At 35.5% G+C, this 21,802-nt stretch overlaps 1 protein-coding gene, 1 long non-coding RNA gene and 1 other non-coding gene across 3 annotated transcripts; 1 reads left to right on the plus strand and 2 right to left on the minus strand.

Moving 5' to 3' along the window:
* Positions 1 to 859: 859 nt before the first annotated feature.
* Positions 860 to 5,703, minus strand: LOC132181047 (2-alkenal reductase (NADP(+)-dependent)-like). The gene is made up of 6 exons (XM_059594090.1): positions 5,350 to 5,703; positions 4,306 to 4,489; positions 4,035 to 4,201; positions 1,736 to 1,818; positions 1,426 to 1,552; positions 860 to 1,294 (listed from the first exon to the last, which is right to left on the minus strand). Exons 1-6 carry the CDS (start codon positions 5,602 to 5,604, stop codon positions 1,040 to 1,042), a joined length of 1,071 nt encoding a protein of 356 aa, XP_059450073.1. The 5' UTR covers positions 5,605 to 5,703; the 3' UTR covers positions 860 to 1,039.
* A 5,584-nt stretch (positions 5,704 to 11,287) lies between these two features.
* On the minus strand, positions 11,288 to 11,361 carry TRNAN-GUU (transfer RNA asparagine (anticodon GUU)). Its single transcript has one exon. It is a non-coding gene; the product is annotated as a tRNA-Asn (tRNA).
* A 1,181-nt stretch (positions 11,362 to 12,542) lies between these two features.
* On the plus strand, positions 12,543 to 13,984 carry LOC132183332 (uncharacterized). Its single transcript, XR_009440398.1, has 3 exons — positions 12,543 to 12,647; positions 13,679 to 13,764; positions 13,838 to 13,984. It is a non-coding gene; the product is annotated as an uncharacterized LOC132183332 (long non-coding RNA).
* Positions 13,985 to 21,802: the final 7,818 nt, after the last annotated feature.

The following is a 21,802-nucleotide window of genomic DNA, read 5'->3' on the forward strand; positions in this document are numbered from 1 at the left end:
TAGAAGACAAAAAGATGAGAGAGAGAAGAAAGCAATATTTTATGTTAAGTAACGGATAGGGAAGTTTAAGTGCTACTCAATGTTTAAGGAATGTATAGGGTATTTGCTGCATGTAGCTTTTTAAAAGAAAATTATAATTTTTCTTATATTTAGGAAGAGAAGAGGCTTTAAGGAAACTGTTAAGAATGCTCTTAATCATGTGACCATCTCAATGTCTTTTGTCTAACTCTAGAATCATGCATATGCACTCTGCTCAATCTATGCTCTTTTCCCTACCTCTTTAGTCATCATAAATTGAGTCATGCATCATTGAACTTTGTATAGGTAACCACTAACAAGAAGCAAATATATTACACACCCACCTCCAACAAAAATACAAACAAATCATTTATGCATCTAATGTTTTTTTAAAAATATATATATATATTTTTCTTTATTAATAATGATTGCTTATCATTCTTTTTGAGTTCCCCCTCTAGAAATTTATGTAGAATATAAAATAGTAGGAAAGAGAAAGCAGAGAGAGAACATAGAAAATATGGGGTGGATTGACCTTAAGAGGCCTACATTCACCAATGAGAGCTACCCTTTATGACCAAATTTGGAAAAACTGTGGTAAGTAGAGAGAATAGAAGAATGGTAATCAATCAAATCCTAAATGCACATACTTTAATATGGAAAATAAATCAAACCTAATATGGAAAGCACACACATATGGATATTGCTTTCTTTAACTTAAATGATTCTCAATGGAAAGTGTCATATTCTACAAATTAGAAATTCAAAAACAGAAGTTATCAATACATAAGAACAATGGTTTGAGCAGAGCAACTATATTCAGAATCAGGACACCAAACTATGATAGAAGCAGTGCATGTTCACTGAATTAAAGTATAAAATAAGGGCTGCATCATTCCAATAAGAATATATATATATACTTTACATATATAAACCAGTTGACATGGCTCAGAAATCCAACAAATATTATTGCAACAGCATTTGGCTCTTCAAACCAGAAGGGCACGAAGAAATTTTCAAATTATGGATTAACTTCAATTATAACTTTTCCAACATTGGAGCTTGTGAAGAGAGAGCCTAAGCTCTCCAAGAAACTCTCAATTCCATGGTAGATTTTGAACTTGGAACTAATCTTGCCTTCTATTATGAGGCTCTGCATTTGCTTTGTAAAATCCCCGAAACGATCCAAATATGATCCCACCAAAAACCCTTCCATCCTTACCTCCTTACCTACTATATTCAGAAGATTTCTTACCCCTTCTCTCTCTGTCCAGATCTGCATCAAACAAACAAGAGGGCATCTTTAATATACATGGCCATCTCAGTACTAAACGATGCAAGTGGGTGTATATGTAAGCATTTAAAGGAATATGATGACATCAATGGTGTTGTAGCCATATGATTCACCTTCTTATATTGAGATATCATGCCACAGACCGGGATCCGTGCACGCACGTTAACATGGTTGAGGACAGCCTCAAGCATCTTACCACCAACATTGTCCAAATAAACATCGATGCCATCAGGGAAATACCTATAACATTAAGATACATAATTATGGGTCCTTCACAAGATGATATGCTTGTTATAATTATACCACTAGTTTATTTATAAAAAGATATCTTAACGCGAGTTAAACTTCATAGAGAAACATCTCTCAACTTCTTTATATATTATATCAATTATAGAAGGAAGAAAATGTGAAAAAAGTAATTACTTGCTTAAAGCAGCATCTAAATCCGTTTCTTTGTTGTAGTTAAATGCATCATCATATCCAAATTCCTCCTTTATGAGCTTTACCTAAGAATCACAAATAACATAAAGTCAACATAAGAAATTGGTAAGAACATCTGATCCATAAAGTAATTAAAAGAAAAGGTATGCAGTGTGATTTACCCTTTGATCTCTAATACTACCAGAATTTCATCAATCTGGGATTTAAACATGCCACCAGTTCCAACCTCTAAACCAACGATCACCACTAGTTTCCAAATTGTATGTCACTTTCCTTTTTTTACCCCAGTGTTTCCACTGTCCTTTTTCTTTCTTAGTAGCTCTTCATTAGCAATAATCCATGTATTTTGTTTCTTACGCATTGCTGGATCACAAGTCTGATGATGGTATGGCTAAACTTAGCAAGCAATAACAAGTTCATGTATATTTTGGAAGTTGGAGCATAATGCATGAGTTCTTCATAATATAGGCCGAAAATATGAAATATTGAACATCAAGAATATTTGCAAATACAATAAAACATAATAGATCCAATATAGGGAACTCAAACAAAAGTTACTTCAAAAAGAAAAAAACAATAAAAATGATTGAAATTAGTTGCACTGTTAACCAATTTTTTGTGGCTTCGACAATTTGTCGTGTTCGACACTATTAGATTATGCTAGCAGCTTTTCTAGATTTCCTAGATTCGGACATTGTCGAGATCGTTGATTCCAAACTTCAATCGAATTTTTTTTTTTTCTAGTTCATGTTCAGTGAATTCTATTTATTTTTTTACCATATTTCACCATGACAACCAAGAAAATGTATGGGACACATTCTACAATAAAAATACAAATACCTTCTTTATATTCTATGGTTTTAACAATCTTTCTTCCACATATATACAGATCAAAGCAGTGTTTCTAAGCTCTACTCAAATTTGGCTACTTGGACACAGAACCTAATTATACTAACTTAAACTAGTAAAGTACTTGAATGGAACAAGTAATTTCATAATCTGGCATAAACAAGAGTGTCCCTCTTGTTCCCTAATTTGGATATGGTAGTCATATATCTAGGAATAATAATTTGAATAACTACTGTGTGATATGAGAAGTTCAGTACTTGCTTTCAACTGAAGTGGTTGCTATGGGTGGCACTAAAACTCCATGTTTCCTATGGCCTCTAACCTTCGTATTAGACAGGCCTAAAACCTAATTAACTAGATGCTGCAGCAATATCCTTTTAAACTAGAAGGAAAGCTAAATATTGATGTATCTGTGCTTTTTCCAAATTTTTTATATAACTTGAGCTCGATGATAGAAAGCAAAAATTTGACAAATTATTGACAAGAAATTTACCTTGGCATGTGGGATTTTAAGAGTTCTTTTCTTCGGCCCAAAACCCAAAAGGAGTTGAATGTCCAATGTACTTTTGAGGCATAGATTAGGCCAAATTGTATTTAAGCCCATGGAGAGGACACAGATGCATAGGCCCACAATCTACATGGTGGAAATTGTGGGGGAGGTAGGTCTTGCATATAATACTTTTCAAAAGTCTCTTCACTGGGCCTACCACTACCAATAGTCATTGCTAAATGACTTTTAGCCTGACCAAGAAAAAGGACAACTTCTTAGCAGAATTTGAATTGGGTCCCCATTTCGCCAGGGTTTGAGATCCCCTCCAATTACTCAAAATTGGAGATTCTCATGTTACGAAATTGTGGCCCTTTATTTTAAATTCAATGGTCTATAAAATTTCAGCTGCTTTTGTATAACCGCGGCATTAAATTTTTATTTTGGCTTTTGTTTTACCGAGGTTTAAATGATTTTATAGATCATTGGATTTAAAATGAAAGGCCACAATTTCGTAACATGAGAATCTCCAATTTTGAGTAATTGGAGGGGATCTCAATCCGTTGGCCAGTCCTACTCCTCCTTTCAACATCACTACATAACACTCCAATAATGGTGTGGTTCCCAGCAGACCCACCACCAAAGGCAGATACAGAACGATTTGTTTGGTTCACATGTCCTTTCCTTATCTCGATCATTTGGTTGGCAAAAAGGTTGCAAAGTTTCTTAGTTTTCAAGAGAAGTGATAGAGAAAATCCCACCTAAATTTTGTTGGACAAAGATTTCCAACAATTCCGGAGGAAATTTTTTTAATCCACACTATTAAATTAATATATATTTTTAGAGCATACAATCTTCACATACATTTTTAAAAATAATCCGAAAATTTGAAGCACCGGAAAGATATTACATTTACCATAAACATTCATGGTTTGCATCACATACCTTCTCATCCGAACCGGTGCTTCCGATGACCCGGCAACCTTTGAGCTTAGCCAATTGTCCGGCATACATTCCGACGGCTCCAGCCGCCGCTGAAATAAACACATTTGACCCTGGCTTTAGGTCTCCCAGCACCTCTATCCCCACCCACGCTGCAAAACCTGGTACCCCTGTAATACATAAAACAAATAACTTTAAAGGATAAAAATTTAAGCTTAAATAAATAATTCCAAGAAAAAACCCCGAAAAAGAAATCCCAGAAAGAAAATATTACCAAGAGAACTGAGAAAATCTGGCAGCGGAACCCCAGATGAAGGATCAACCTTCCGTATGAGCAACTCGGCTGGAACCACATAATGCTCAGCAACCGGAGAGAAAGGATTAAGGACAAGATCACCCTCCTTATAATTACTGTCTTTTGACCGAATTACCCTTCCAACACTAAATGCAGTTATCGCCTGCAATTTTTTAACATATACAAGCCTTTTCTTAAATAGTATCTTAATAAAAAATTAGGGTGAGAAATAGTTATTTAATTAAGAAAAGAAGATAGATATTCTCAATTTAAGAAACAGTATGTCATTTTCAGCCTAATCATATATTCTAAAACCCACGTTATTTTATAGATAATAATTGACTTTTTTTTAATGTTTTTTAGATTATTATTTAAAAAATATATATGATATAAAAATAATTAATATTTTGTGTTTGGATTGTACACTAATGGTTTTGTTTTGAAGAGAAAAAGTATAATAAAACAAAATCACTCTACTAAAATCTATAAACTTGAATTTTTAGGTTAACGTTTACAAGTTGGTGTAAGGTAATTTATGTGTTTTTGGGTGTTTTTTATTTTTAGTTTGAAAAAAAATAATCATGACATGGTATAAAAGTAAAAATACTAGAATTGGGTCTCGGTGTAAACCAAGTATTTTTCGCTCTCTAATTTGAATAAGACACTTCAACTTTAAATATGGTATTTTTATTTTTATTGAATTTGGTGTTTTTATATAATGTATCAAATTTTTATTGAAGGCGGTAAAAGAGAATTTTTCACCACGGACGCTCAAATTATTGTTGTGGTTCCGGTTGTTTGTTAATAAATTTATTTTAAAAATTAAAAAATATTAACAAACAAGACTAATTATATCTGATTTTATTGAACTTTTTTTTTTAGCAGTTTTTTATCTCACTTAGTAAGTAGTACCATACTTGCTACTAATTGGTGAAAAACTTGGTAATATTATAAAAATAAAAAATAAAAAATGAATAATTGGTGAAAATCTGAAGAGAATTATATTATAATTGTTTAAAATACCTCATTTAGTTTGAACTGAGGAAAGTAAAGGCCTTCGTCAAGACCAGTGAGTCTGGTACGTTGATACGGGTCAACGGAGATGAGTAGGTTCTGGACGACGACATGGCGGTCGGGGATGGAATCAACGGCGAGCGAAAGAGGGACAGTACGGAGTTTGAGATGATCGGAGGTTGGAACACCTTCTGGTGCGTAGGCCGCCAAGTACCATTCCCTGTTCTCTACCACTGCTTTCTCTTCATTTCCAGCTCCACCCATTTTCTCTGCCTTCTGTGTGTGTTGGAGCTGAAGAGACTAGTGGATGCCCTTTGCTTTAATAGGTGGGTGATGTAACTGAAATGATGACATACCAACCAAGGTCGTCCTGGGTCCCCAACAAAATAAAAAGTTGATTGAACAGAAGGAGTGGTGAGAGGGGGGTTTCTTTTTTGGTAGAGAAGAATCCAAGTGTTTGACAAACCTTCTTCTTTTTCTTTTTTTCTTTTTTTATTTATTTATTCTATTGTGACGTGAATTTACGTGGAAAAAAAAGAAAAGAAAAAAAGAGTAAGAATTTTAGTATATAAAAGTTAAAAAGTTTTATTTTGTAATAATTCTTTTATTTGAATAGTAGTAAAAAGTGAATAATGTGATATAAAAAATAAAAAAAGTAAGAATATTTTGATGTTAATTTTTTTGAGAAAAAAAAGCGTGAATAGTGTTGGGGGAAGAGGGAAAGGGGTTGCCAAACAGTGTTTGGGATTTTTAACAGTTTTGTTGTTGAGATTGCCTGTAATTCTAATAGTAAATGTGAAAAAGTCTTTATAGAACTCATCTGTTTGAGTAATTTTTAGGCCGTTCAACCCTTATTTAAGTAGGTTAACCTCATAAAGGCTCTCTCATATTTACTATCGAATTACTAAGATTCAGGTAGGAGACTCTCTATTACAAACCCTTGCTCATAGAAAGAAAAACTTCACATAATTCTCTTAATTATCATTGCTTTTGCAATCACCTTCTCTAAAATTTAAGGCTTTCTTTGTTTTTGCATTTTATGAGTTTTTGAGTGTTTGGTGCGACGGAAAATAATAGTCAACAAAAAATGTTTTCGGTTTGACCGAAAAAGCTTATTTAATTTCTGTAAAATGGCTTTCATTTTTGAAAACTTTAAATCATTTTTTTTTTTAGTTTGGACATTTCATTTTCAGATCGACAGATCCAACTGAAACATTACCGAGACCTCGCTAGGACTTCACTAAGTCACCATCAAGACCCGGTCAAGACATTATCATAATTTAAAGTATAATGGTTGCTGAGCAAGTGTCCATCGATGCATCACCAAGAAAGACAAAAATGTCACATGTTTAGGTTCCATCTCTTGTAATTTTCCCAACATGTACCAGTACACCAACTATCAAAGATTAGGTAGAACACTAATTTAAGGTAACCATAACAAATTACTGTATCCAGTATATGCTTTGGGGAAAAAAAAAAAATTAATCATATCCATTAGATGGAGTACCATGGTGGACCTAGATTAGAAAGAACGGGTGGAAGTTATACACCTACTCACATGTGGATGTGCTTGCAAGAAATGGGCAATAGACAGATTTGAGGGGATTTCTAAGGTATCATGATTAACGTTAAATGTCACTGTCATGTTTTCTTCTTTTCTTTTTTTAAATGTTCTTTTAAAATTAATCTCATTTTTAAAATTATTATTTAATCTAAATTTAATAATAATTTATCGCAAATTCGATAATAATTTTAAAATCATATCAGTTTGGAGGAATCTAAGAAGGACATTCCCAAATCCCCTTATGCTTTTTTAATTTTTTAATCGAGTCAAAAATAGAGAAGTATTTTTTCTATTAAAAATAATAATAATATAGGAATAAGATATAAACGTTTTGTTTGAGAAATTAATATCTTTGAAAATACTTAAATAAGACCACAATATAATAAAAAAATTTAAGTTAATAGTTTGGAGCCTAACTATATTATATTAATGAATGACATTGTTAATATGACAATTTGGTCTTTGTTGATGCTATATTAACATCATAAGATTCTTTTATATTTGTTGTCAGATTGAATTGCTGAGATCTACAAGTAAGACTTTTCTACTTCGTACCAGGGATTCTCTCACAACTCCAACAACTTTTTCTACAAAATTGCAAGGAATTGTATCCCAAATTCACATCAAACAATATTTGGAGCGTGTTTGAGATTGTGATAAAAATACTACAAGAATTTTGGTTTTTAGCAACCAATTTAATAGCGATGAGTCACTAATAATTTAAAAATTGTTGCGACGGCAAATATTCGTCACGACTCACGAATACAAACAGCATGATGTTTAAGAAAAAATTCTAATAAATACATGACAATACAAACTTTTTAAAGTAAAAATTTAGGTGGGATTTTCTCTCTTACCTCTCTGCCAACCAAAGGATTAAGATAAGGACATGTGAACAACAAACCCACACTGGATCTGCCTTCATCTTTGGTGGGGTGTTTATGGAGTGATGTGGGAAGGAGAGAGGAGGTTAAAATTTGGTAGACATGGACTTTTGAGAAGTATATTTATATCCAAAACCTACCTCCCCCATAATTTTCCACTATGTGGACCCTATGCATCTGTTTCCTTTCCATGGGAATACAATTTGGCAGAATATCATGGCCTAATCTATGCCTCAAAAGTACATTGGACATTCAACTCCTTTTGGGTTTTGGGCCAAAGAAAATTACTCTAAAAATCCCACACCCCAAGGTAAATTTCTTGTCAATAACTTGTCAAATTTTGCTTTCTAAGAGAATAACAAATGGATTATTACTAAGAGAATTTACTATCAACTACTCCTTCCTTGATGTGACAGTTAAAATTATCATTAGATAAAAATAATTTTCACTACCATATATCGCATGTTTACTTTCTTTTCTTTTTTTTGTAAACGGACTTTCAATAAAAACTAGATAAACCAACAAACTACAAGGAAATTGAAAATTGAAATTAAGGGGGAGGTGGATCTTTGCCACTTCAAATGGGGAGAGATGATGGGGGAGGAAAGTAAGTGGGAATGCAGTCAGAATGAGCTCTGGCCACGACCCAATACGCTACATTGTGAGCGAAAAAGTTGGCACTTCTGTGTATTTTTTGAGCCTCCCAAGTGGAGGAGGCTGGGATGAAAGAGATGGAATCTACAATGACATTAGCAAACTTCCAATCTTGAACAATGGCTGGATGTTGAAGAGCAAAGATGACCACAAGGGAGTCCCCTTCAAAAATGAAATGTTGAAGTTGTAGAGAGGATGCTAAAGTTGAAGCAAGGCGTGCTGCAAGAGCCTTTCCATAGTTTGGATCACATGCAGGATTAATTTGTGAGACAACCTTGATGGTGCACTCATTAGAGTCTCGGCAAACAGCAAATTGGGCTGAGAAGTTATCCCTGATAGCTGTGTCAAAATTAATTTTAAAGGATCCAGTAGGAGGAGGAGACCATTTCTCTTTAACTGGCTGAGACCCGGCCTTCCAAGCTAAAAAATGCTCCAGAGTTGTCTTTTTGATAGAGTTTGCTAATCCCATGATATCAGGGATAATACCATCGTGATGAGCTTTATTCCTGTTAAACCAAAGAAGATCACAAAGAACAGCAGAAAAAATCTGGAAAAAGTGAGTATCAGTAGAGAGAATACCAAAAGAGAGATGAGGGGAGAGGATGCCCTTGATCCAACTAGATAAAGAGAGGTTGGACCAATTTTGAGAAACAAGAGGCCAAAAGGATGACCTCCAGGCAACCCTAGCAAAAATGCAACTAAAGAATAAGTGAGGCAGGGAGTCCACATCTGAATTGCATAGAGGGCAAAGCAAGTCAGAAGTAGGAATATTGAGAAAGATGTTTAGACGAGCTTTTGAAGGGACTATATCCCAAGCTATTTTCCACAAAAAGAGTTTCAACCTATTATTAAGTTGCAACTTCCATAAGAGTTTCCATGATTTTGGCTCTAATGGAGAGATGGCCGAAACTGTCCTAGAGCTATTGATAAGATTAAAAGCTGATTTGGAAGAGAAAATGCCATTTGAGGAAAGGGTCCAAAGGGAATAAGAAAAAGTGGAATGACCAATTTTTATTTTTAGAATTTCTCTAACGCTGGAGGTCTCAAAAAGCTAGGGAGTTCAGAAGGGGAAGATTCTAAGAGGAATCTAAGGAAAAAAGATCTCGGACAGAGAGCATGGAGTGGGAGAGGTGACTGAGATTTTTTGAGGAGGGAATAAAAGAGGGAAGTGAATGAATCCAATGAGCATTCCAAATGGACAAAGGGGATGAAGAGTGGATTTTATGGCATGCTCCTTGGGCAATAAGGCTTTGGGATATAATAATGCCTTTCCAAAGCCAAGAGGTTAAAGAATGGTAAGAGAGGGAGAGAAAAGAACAAGATTTGAGATACTTACCTAGCAATTGGGACACCCACAGTCAAAATTGATATGCATATCGTATCTTTACTTTATGCATATGTTGTTCTGTTACTTGTGGTTTGGTAAAGCTGATAAAGAAGGAATTTGGATATGATGATGCATTCAACTACAACAAAGAAAAGACGTTTCTTTATGAAGTTTAACTTGTGTTTTAAGATATTTAGTACTGAGATGGCCATGTATATTAAAGTTGCCCTCTTGTTTGTTTGGTATGGATCTGGACAGAGATAAAAGGGGTAAGAAATCTTCTGAATATATGCATTGCTTCAATTCACAGGAACAATTTTTTCTTGTTTTTTTTTTTTTAAACAGTAATAATTTGAAAGAGACAAAATAAATTTGCAATCATCTTGTTAAGGAATAGATCATTGTTTGGTGTCCTGTTTCAGAACAGAGTTGTTAGACCGAACCAGTGTTCTTATGTATTTGATAACTTTAATCATTCAAGCTAAAGTTCATACTAACCAAAACAATCTCCAAGGCCTAATACCCAAATGATTGTATAATCCAGTATAAAAATATAAGGCCCACAATTAACCATTAAGGTAATTGTACAATAAAAGTTAAAGGCTCCAACATGGTAAAAATTTAATAAATAGCTTCGAATTAAGGCCTTCAAATTCCAATTAATAATTGTACAATATAGGTTCTTTCCATGTTGGTAAAACGTTTTAAAACTCTAATATGGTAAGAAGTTCATAAATAATATCTAATTAATGCCCTCAATTATGGTCAAGAAAATAATTTTACAATATTAGGGCCTTAAAAAATCTCACACATGAAAATGGTAATTTATTGAGTCTAAACATATAGTCATTTTTTTTTTTTGACATGTCCACACAAGACGAGGGGAGGGGATTCAAACTAGTAACCCCCGCTTCATGAGGCATGGTCTCCAGCCAATTGAACTGCCCCTTGCGAACAACATGTAGTCATTCTATTTCTTCTATGTGTACAATTCACGTTCATAAAGAATAGACTTTCCATGAAAGTTAATAATTAAGCCCCCAACATCATAAATTGTTCAACTTGTATAAATTCTTGGAATGTCCACCTGTTTACTTTCACATTTTCACATTTATGAAAGTCCAACACGTCTAACTTTTTCCAATATGGCAACGGCAATTTCAATTACTAGAAAGATGGAAAATCTGTCTCCAATGTGCTCCAACATCAATCTGAATTAAATGTTTGGAAGAATATAGAAAGTCTTGAATATAAAACTTTTTGTTTTACTGTCTGCACAAGAGAAGAGAAAAATTCAAACTAATGATCCTCGCTTCATGAGATGTGACCGCTAGTTAATTAAGAATTATTGCATTGTAATATTGCTCATAACTCTTATGAGATTTCATTCCTACGAATGCATCTGCTATGGTAAAACACTTATGACTTATGCGGTCAACATATTTTAGCTTCTAAATGGTCCTCTTCATACATGGCTTCTCATATTATTGAGGTGGCAGAAAATAAGAAAATAATAAACGCTAGAAGGAGGGCTTGAACCTCCGACCTTGTGGTTAACAGCCACACGCTCTAGCCAACTGAGCTATTCCAGCTTAGATATCCTATCAGGGAAAGCATCTTACTTACTCCTATAAAACACAACCTTCCTTCGCTAATATTAACTGGCAGAGATTTTCGCGTTTAGGCAATTAGGCCTAATCATTTTTTATAAAATTTTAAGTAAATACCGTATAAAGCATTTTTATTTTGCTAGCCAAAATTAGGGAAAATTATAAAATCAGCACATATGATTTACCTAGTAACAAATTAGCTTTAAGTGATTTCAAAATGAACTCAAAGATCACTGTTATGCCGATAATGTGATGCGTTAGAGCCAATAAAATTATGACACGTGTCATTTTTAAGTCAGTGTCACACTAACAAAATCTGTGACACTAACTTAATTAAGATTACTAGTGTCACACTAGCACTCTTAATTAACTCTTGAATTTCTAACAAAAATTAATCCAATTATTGATTGTGATTGCCACATCAGCGTTATAAGATAAAATGTGGGATAAAAATGTAATTTTCAACATTACTCTTCTCATTCTACTAGCCAAATTTTATATAATTATCTCTTTTCTCAATTTTTTTAGGAAATAATATTCAAATAAAATAATAAAAATTGAGGCAAAATGCAAAAAAAAATAAAATAAATAAATAAAAAACCAACCTTATCCATTAGGCTCACCAAATTGCTGATTTTGATTTGGTGAGTCAAGGTGCTCAACAACTTTGATGTACACTATTCACTCACAAGAGAATAAAAAATCAATAAAATTTCTCTCCTTTTTTTTTTGGGAAATTGTATATAAAATCCTTAGGTAAACGCGCCTTTTTTAAAAACTCCCTGGGTTTTTTTTTTTCGAAAATTTACTCCTTGGGTCACTCGAAATTACTAGAAACTCCATACCGTTAAATTTTGGTAACTGCCGTTATTTGAATGAAACGAACCGTTTCACTTAAGTCCACCTAAGTGGAATTTTTGTATCCTACGTGTTCACATTGGACACGTAGGATATAAAACTCACCGTTTTGGACCATCCAAAACGGTGAGTTTTATATAACTAGATGGCTTCTTTTTTGAAACCCTTCCATACGGACCATACGGATGCTACGAACCACCCGAGACAACCAGCGGCAAGCCACCGACGCAGCAGACGCCACCGACCCAGACCCCGCCGGCGACAGAACCACCGGAGACAGAACCCACCGGCGATAGAGGCCACCGGCGACAGTACCCACCGTTTGGACCATCAATTCCGGCGTCACTTTTCCGGCTAGGTTTCCGTCGATTCACAATATTTTGAATCGGAAAAATCCGGTTTCGACGAAGGTATTTTCCGAAATTTCTCTGTGGGTTTTGTTGATTGACTGAAATGGAAGCCTTTAATAGTTGTGTTTTGAATTTTCTTGTTGTGTTGGAAGCTTTTGGTCGAAACCCCATCCCCAACCATTTTTTGTCCAACATCTGTCGAATATTCCACTTTTGAGCCAATATTATTGTTGATTGGCAGTGGGTGTGGTCCACCTTGGTTGTGGTCCTGGAAAGAGACAGTTTTTTTCGTGTGCACTGGCAAGTTGGTCAAGGGGGATTGTTTCATCTGTATAATTATTTATTTTATTTTGTTGCTTCTCTACTCAAATGGTGGATTGCCGAGGACATGAAAATAGGAATTCTTTGTGCATAGTTTACGCCAGTTTCATCATTCTACAATTGAGCAGTATTTTTTGAATTTTTTTTTTTTACCTAATAGTTCATGCCATACTTGCCATACTTTTCTATGCATGTCTTTGTTTTTAGGTCCTCCAATATTGTTGCCACCTTTTTTAGTTGATGAGAAGAAAGGTCAATTACTGAAAGAAATGTTAATCATATTAGTATTAACATTTGGAAGAAAAGTATTTTTCAATGGAGAAAAAAGTGGTATTATTGTTGGGATATGATAGATTGTGGTTGGTTGGGTTTTAATGACTTTGTAAATTTTTTTAGGGAAGTTTCATCATTCTACAATTGAGCAGTATGATATACGTGGTTGGATGCTATGGCTAATTTCTTCTTATTGCATGCTTGATTACACTGCATATTTGCATGTTTGTAGGGAGCCCTCTATGCTCATATACCATCTCTAGCTACTACACTAACAACTTAGTATTGTTTAGATTACAAATTGAGCAGTACTATTTCTGTAGGGGAATCACATTTTAAACAATGTGATTATCTATCGGTTAGGGTTTAGGGTACATTATTTTTCCCAGTATTGTTTAGATTACAAATTGAAGTGAGAATAATCTTTTGGCAAGCTTGATTTTATTTTTCTTTTATGAGCTTGATTATTCTCTCACATGTCAGTTATATATTGTTAGGTTCATATTATAAGATGAACAGGAGGAAGAAAGATTTCGGGATAGGAGACAATGAAAGCGAATTCTACGATGGAAAGATGAAAAAGGTTTGTGAATTTTAATTAGTGAAACCCATTAGGGAATTGTGATTACTTCTAATAATTGTGGGTTTCACCGTAGAATGAGCAGTCAATGTCGTCGGCATCTATGACATCATCGGTGAAAGAGGATATGGAACCTGTGCAGTGTAGGTGCGGACATACAAGCCCAATTATAACATCCACTACTATAAAAAATCCTGGGAGGCGATTCTATGGGTGTGCTATGTATGACAGTAAAAAGGTATTTGAATTTGGATAATTTGGTTTTACGAAATAGTTATTACTTTGTGCTTGTTCGTAATTATCAGATTTTTTTTTGTGTAATTACAGAAAGCTGGCCAATGTCCTTTTTTCCAATGGTATGACAAAGAAACATGTGCTCGCGGAAGGGAGGTCCTACCTGCGCTGTATAAACAAGTTCATTCCCTGAAATGTGAAGTGTCATTACTTAGGGGCAAACTAAAGATCCAAACATATTTGTTGGTTTTTTTGTTGGTGATTTGTGTACTGTTGATTTGTCTAAGGTTGATGGGGCATTGAGGCATGGGAATGAGGCAATTAGATTATTATCAGTGAAATGGACTATCTGTTTTGTTGTTGTCAAGGATATTGTTTACTTACCTATGTTGTCCACGTGGATATATGGTTATGTCTTCTATGTAACAATTACGTAAAAATCCTGCTTGTTCGTAATTATCAGGTTGTTCGTAATTATCAGGTCGGCTGATTACTTTTATGGAACAACTATTTCCATGCATTAGTTTTATTTGTATGCGGCAATTTATGATTATTTGTACGTTGCTCTTAAGTCTGAAATATTGAACCCTACAATATAATTTGCAGGCATAATTAATTTTATCCGTCCACTAATACAATCTGGAATTGGTAATTGTGATGACGAAATTTAAAAATGTAATTCAATAACTAACAGTACATGTTTAATGCTTAATGAACAACATTGAAGCTAACAAGCACATAAAGTCCCAAAATGAATACCCCAAATGTTTTTATATTACAAACATAAAACCAAAAAAACCCGACATATCACTTGATTATAAAATGGGTATGCGGGAAAAAGGCAAAATGAAGAGATCTGATAAGTGATAAATGTGATCATTGCGTGGCACTACTTCCACGGCTTCTTAGTACACGTGTAGCCCTACGTGTACTACCACGATGTGATGATTCCGCTGTTGCTTCTGCCTGTGGTTCATGTTGGGATCCAAAGGATGCGTTAACAAAAATAATAATTATTTGCAGATACCAAAAAAAAAAGAAGAAAAACCGGAAATCAGTGTGAATATTACAAATTAAGCACAAGTATATGAGTTTTTTAAGTACAAAAAAAAACTGCAGACTAATTTACTAAATTAAATCACCAATTGCAAACATTAAGATATTAGTGGGCAGCTATGGAGTCATCGGGAAATAACAGTTTTGTTAATAAAAAAAAAAAAAATAAGAGTTTAAAAACTTGAATTTTACCTGTGACTGAGTAGCCCTACGTGTACGCACAGTTGGCTGTGATGACTCGTGGGCTTCTGCCGCTGCCTGTGATTCATGTTGGGATCCAAAAAATGCGTTAAAAAAAAAGGGGGGGGGGCGCGGGGGAATCATCGTGAAATAAGAGTTTTCTTAACCACAAAAAAAACTTGAATTTTACCTGTGCCTGAGTAGCCCGCCGTGTACGTACACTTTGCTGTGATGACCCGGGGACTTCTGCCTCTGCCTGTGGTTCATGTTCGGATCCAAAAAATGTGTTAAAACAAAAAAAAAAAATGAGACAAATGCTTATTCACCATATGTAAAACTTGATAGAACATTCAGATATCATGATTCTCGCTTATAGATGGACATCAAGTAAATAAGTCAACATCTATTTCCTACAACATAAGCATCAAGTTTAACTCAACAGTAAAGCTGTCTAGAATATACCCATGTAAGTAACTCAAAATACAGCAACCTTAGTAACCCAATGAGCATGTTTAAAAAACTCAAAAATATTTTCTAATTCTAATAGCCAAAACAACCCTTTATTTCAAGTAATTTCTATTCCACATGTAGCTTCCATAGCTTCATCTATGGAAGCCAACCCAAAACTAACCCAAAACTAAACCATAATCTGTTAAACACAAATCAGAACATCAAAACAATGTCCATAAATTTCAGCATGAGAACATTCCACTAAATTTGGCCAAAACAACAACTAAATCAGTTCCATTGCCAAACCAAAAACTTACAAAAATCTACACAAAATTTCCAACACCCAATCAGAATCAGAGAGACAATCCAACAAGATCTACCTACAAAATTTAATAATTATTATATTACTTGTACAATAATAATTAAGTTAACAAATGTTGGAATTGTTTTACTTGTGCTTGAGCAGCATCTTTTTTCGGCTTATATTTCTTTGGTTTCCACCTCTTCCGATCCGGGTTCAAAGGTAAATGACAACCTTTATAATTATGCCCTAAACCCCCACAATTTCCACATTTAACGATATATCCACTACGGGTTAGCTTGTAGGGGTTAGTCGGCTCATCTACATCTTTTCGCCTACTAATCTTTGGTCGACCAGGAGCCCTTCTAATGATAGGTGGCTGGATTTCATCGCATGGATCATCAGCTGGCCATGTCTGCGGACCTTCCATGCCATAAACTCGAGCTGCATATCCTTGCATATACTTGTCCATCTTGTAATAATCATCCAAATAATCCTCTGGTTTTTGTTTATGCATGTAAATTGCAGCACAAGCATGTGAGCAAGGGATCCCACTCACCTGCCATCTTCCACATGTGCATGTGCGATGATCTAACCGGACTAAACGCCGTGGCTCGTATATGTCCTCGATCTCAAACTCCAACTCATTCTGCCACCGACTAATACAATTCCTTGCATCGCTTTTTGACCTCTCCAATTTTTTCTGGATCTTTGGGCATATTGTGTAGTGCGTCGACCGGATTCCATTCCTTTTCTGCTGGAAGCGTGCCATTATTTGCAGACGAATTTCTTCAAGCATAGTCAGTATAGGCTTAATCCTAGCTTCCTTAATCCACGCGTTAAAGCTCTCAGCCAAGTTGTTTAATAACATATCACTTTTGGTTTGGCAGTTGAAAGCATGTCTGGACCATGATGCTTTAGGTACACCACTAAGGTAATCGTGTGCACCTTTCTCCATTGACATTATATTCCGCATGTGATGGTCAAACGCATAAACATTGGAGGCACGTGCAGCCCCCCACAACTCATCCTTCATAGCTTTCCCTGTGTAGCCTTTCGCTTTGAGGTTCGCATGTAGGTGCCGAACACAAAAGCGATGCTCAGCGTGTGGCAACACAGCCTCAACCGCAATTCCAAGCCCCTACACACATAAATTTATGTTAAATTATATGTAATAACATAAAGGAATAAAATAATACAATAAGAACATAAATAGTATTTTACACCAAATACCTTCTGTCTGTCAGACATTATAGTCCAACCAAGTCCGCCATCTGGCCCGCATAAGTCCTCAAATAAAATGGCAATAAACCACTGCCATGAATCTCTTGTCTCTGCCTCGGCCACAGCAATTGCAATGGGGAACATATCGTCGTTGCCATCCTTGCCTATGGCACACAACAATTGCCCCCCATAGTCCCCCTTCAGATGACAAGCATCTAAACAAATTATGGGCCGACACCCATGTATGAACCCCTTCTTGCATGCATCAAGACAAATATACATCCTCTGAAAGAATGCTCCATCTCTGTGTACAAAAGCACTACTACCAGGGTTGGTGCTGAGTATTGCCATTGCATATCGCCGTGTGAGGCGATATTGCTTAGAGTGCCTACCAAAAACTTGATGTAATGCCTCCTTCTTCGCTCTATAGCAACGATCAATAGGAACATCGACGTTAAGGTCTCTCTTCACCCTCTGTTTCAATGCATATGGTGTCCACGTGGGGTCATCCTTGAAGTCCCTCTTATAAGTGCGAACAAGATACTCCACATCGCATCTGGAGTTTTCGTATTGATTACCACAAATATGAACCGGGTAGTACGTCTTAATTTGAAAACAAGTCCTGGTAGCATCAGTAGAGGCATGAATCCTCCATGAGCAATGCCCTAATTTACAGACTGCACTCACCCTACTCGTGTCATTGTGCTTGTAGTTGTAATCAAACCCTTTCTGCACAGCATGCGTCTTCAGTGCCATCTTGAATGAACCTGAATCTGCAAATTGATCCCCAAGCTCAAACGTCACTGGAATCTTCAAGTCATGCTTCAGATTGAACTGTCTATACCGCTTCCTTTTTTTTCCAACCTCGCCAGCATCACTTTCTTGCAAACTTGCAAGACCATCACTTTCATCATCAGATTCCTCATCCCCCAAATCGGCTCCTTTCTCACCTATGTTAATGTCAACTTTTTCCCACCATTTGGACGTCCCATCCTTCTCTTTTCTGACATCATCAGCATCATAGAAAAGGTCCTCATCCTCGCCATCAGTTGCTTCAAGTCAGTCAACAGCTCCTTGATAACTTCATCAATATCCTCTTCCACTTTCTTCTTCCGTGGCCTACCACCACGTCCTTTTTTTTTGTACCAGTTTCGGGCACGGTGTCTGCACCAATATTCGGATTGTCTTCCTCGTCCTGCAAAACCGGTTGAGCAACCCGTCTCCTTCTTCTTCTGCGTACTGAAAAAATATATACAAAAATTAAAATAAAAAACCAAAAACAAAAGAATCAACTAATTAAAAACCATAAATAATCATGACAACATAAAGTTAGTTGCTGGTGAATATTATTTCTAAAAAAATAAATAAAATAAGAATCCAACTCAATTTCAGTTTGTATGTACCTCCTCGGCTGGTGGTCGGTTCCCCGCTTGGTTTCTTGGATGGCGTAATAGAACGGGCAGCCTTAGTTTTAACTCGTGGGCTTTTGAAATGTCTTGATTGAGAATTTCCACCTTCTCCACCTTGTCCTTGTACATCTCCATCTTGGCGTGCAGCATTAGGTATGTCCTCCATCCCTAAAAGAAACAATCAAATTTGTTGTTAGTCATTCGGGAAGGGAAGGCTAAGTGCTGTCATGATATATTATTTGAAAAACAATTAAGTTAACAAATAAGAAATAAGTATACTACCTTCAGCCCTAGGTATTTCATCCACCCCGTCACCTTCTCCATCTCCGTCATGAAGGGGAGGACTAGGTATCTCACCCACCCCGCCACCACCTTCTGCATCTACATCATGACGGGGAGCCGTAGGTATCTCACCCACCCCACCACCACCTTCTCCATCTCCATCATGCCGAGCAGTACTAGGTATCTCACCCACCCCGCCACCACCTTCTCCATGTTGTCTTTCAACAGCTTCAAGAAATAAATGCTCCTCTACCATTATAGCACTGTCCACCATATGCTCAACATATAAATGAACATCTTGTGATCTGTACTCAGCCATAATATTTACAAAATCTACAACGTCTGCATCACTATTTAAAGATATCACTTGAGTATGTGGACTATCACCGACATTATACCAACATCTAAAGTCGCTCATGTATCCTAAGTCACGAACCAACTCTTTCACTTCCCACATACTAAAATAGTCAACATCATAGCCTTTCACTTCATGGATGTCGCCACCAATGTATTTAAATGGGGTATGGGTCATTGTCCCACCGTGGTGCATGATTATATTGACAGCCATATCTGTAAACATATAAAAAAGTGTAAGAAAAATATAAAAGAGTGTAAGAAAAAATGTTTGTCCATACAAGAAAACACAAAAACAATAATATCTATCTATTGCATGAAATAGATTACGTGCATGTTTTGGACTCAAGATGCCCAACTTAAGCTGATACATGTCCATCATGATTGCTAAATATTAAGAGAATGCGATATTTACATGATGTAAAAGAGCGTTTACAATAGACTATTTAAATAAAAGTTAAATTTGAGAAGAAAAATTTATTTTATCAAATTTAAAGAGCCACTTTTAAAATGAGACAAATTTCTTCCAAACTAATTGGGAGGAAATTTCATTCAACCTATTCTAACTTAACTTTTTCTCATTTAGTGTCTAAGAGCATCTCCATCAATAATAGTCCGAATACCTACCGAAAAATTACACTATCTACTTTAGCTACTACTTTTTCTCTATGATCTCTCCAACAAATTATCTATTTCTTTCACTACTTGCATTTAAATATTATTTCTCATTCTTATATCCTTGCATTTAAATGTTATATTCTTTTTTTTTTTAAGTATACGTTGACATTGAAGTCATTAAATTATTCTTCCCAAATATTATATTGAAAAATATGGAATCAATTTCAAGTATTCAATTGCCATTGAAATCATGAAGTTATTCTCAAGCATTTAAAAATAAAAAATAAAAACGTGTAATCAATAGAGGACCATGTAAACTAGCAAATACAAAGCCATGAGTGTGATCAACAATAAGTATCAGAAAAACAAAGCAACATAAAACAACCGACCAAAGCAAAAAAAAATGAAACTAAATGGAAATATCTAAAAAAAAAAAAGGAATACAAGAGAAACAGGAATATCAATAAACAAAGGAACCCATTGATTTTTCGTCCATTGTTTATTATCTAGTGCGTGAAAACATATTCACTGTTCACACTAGGTGAAAAATCTGCAACTTAGCTATTCGGTTGGAAACCAAAAATGACTCAAAATAGTCAAATCTGACTATTTTAAGTCATTTGGCTACTCTTTTGGAGATGCTTTAAATAGGCTGATTAGTTTATTCACTATTCACACTATAAACTTTGGTTATTATTTGTTCTCTCTCACTTTCTTTATTTTACTCTCACTCTCTCCTCATCTTTTTTTTACTTTTTCTCACACAAAATAATATTTAAAGAAAGTAAATAGTATAACATGCAAGGTATTTTTTTCTTTGGCTCCAAACTGATAGAGATGCGATAACATGCAAGGTATGGAGATGTAAGCAAAAAAGTTTGTCGGTGTAAGCTCATGAAAAACAATTTCGATATATAAGTTAGTAGAAAAGAAAAGACGTAAATAATGTACAATAGGAATGTACGGTTGTAGTTATTTCCCTCATAATCGAAATTGCAACCAATTTAAGCGGTTATTCATTTTTAAATAACCGCAACCATAACCGATATGCCGATTAGCGGTTAATTGTAAATGATACAACGTTAATCATAATCTAATCCATAAAGTTCTTTCACTTTTTCCATTGCAATTAGAGTAACCATTCAAAATTACTGAACTTCACCAAATGTTGAGAGAAAAATTGAGTGAGCTAAAGCTTTTTTTTCTGTTTTTTAACAGTATATTGGGCAAGTTGAGTTGTACATTAAATGGAAGGAAATTAAGCCCCACATAAAAAAATTGGTAGAATCCCTTCTGCCTAACACGACAAAATCAGTCTCTTTCCAGGACCATACAGTGCACACGAAAAAAACCAGTCTCTTTCCAGGACCACAACCAAGGTGGACCACACCCACTGCCAATCAACAATAATATTGGCTCAAAAGTGGAATATTCGACAGATGTTGGACAAAAATTGGTTGGGGATGGGGTTTCGACCAAAATCTTCCAACACAACAAGAAAATTCAAAACACAACTATTAAAGGCTTCCATTTCAGTCAATCAACAAAACCCATAGAGAAATTTCGGAAAATACCTTCGTCGAAACCGGATTTTTCCGATTCAAAATATTGTGAATCGACGGAAACCTAGCCGGAAAAGTGACGCCGAAATTGATGGTCCAAACGGTGGGTACTGTCGCCGGTGGCCTCTGTCGCCGGTGGGTTCCGTCTCCGGTGGTTCTGTCACCGGCGGAGTCTGGGTCGGTGGCGTCTGCTGCGTCGGTGGCTCGCCGCTGCTTCTATCGGGTGGGTTTCGTATGGTCCGTATGGTCCGAATGGGTTTCGAAAATAAACCCCTCAAGTTATATAAAACGCACCGTTTTGGATGGTCCAAAACGGTGAGTTTTATATCCTACGTGTCCAATGTGAACACGTAGGATACAAAAATTCCACG

The sequence above is a fragment of the Corylus avellana genome, chromosome ca5 (assembly GCF_901000735.1).
Source record: "Corylus avellana chromosome ca5, CavTom2PMs-1.0".
NCBI classification, from domain to species: domain Eukaryota; kingdom Viridiplantae; phylum Streptophyta; class Magnoliopsida; order Fagales; family Betulaceae; genus Corylus; species Corylus avellana.

Coding starts and splice junctions, on each gene's coding strand:
- LOC132181047 (XM_059594090.1), bottom strand. CDS start 5,604: ATGGGTGGAGCTGGAAATGAAGAGAAAGCAGTGGTAGAGAACAGGGAA. Junction 4,490..5,349: donor CTCAGTTCAAACTAAATGAG/GTATTTTAAACA, acceptor AAAAAATTGCAG/GCGATAACTGCATTTAGTGT. Junction 1,819..4,034: donor GCACCGGTTCGGATGAGAAG/GTATGTGATGCA, acceptor TGTGATTCTTAG/GTAAAGCTCATAAAGGAGGA.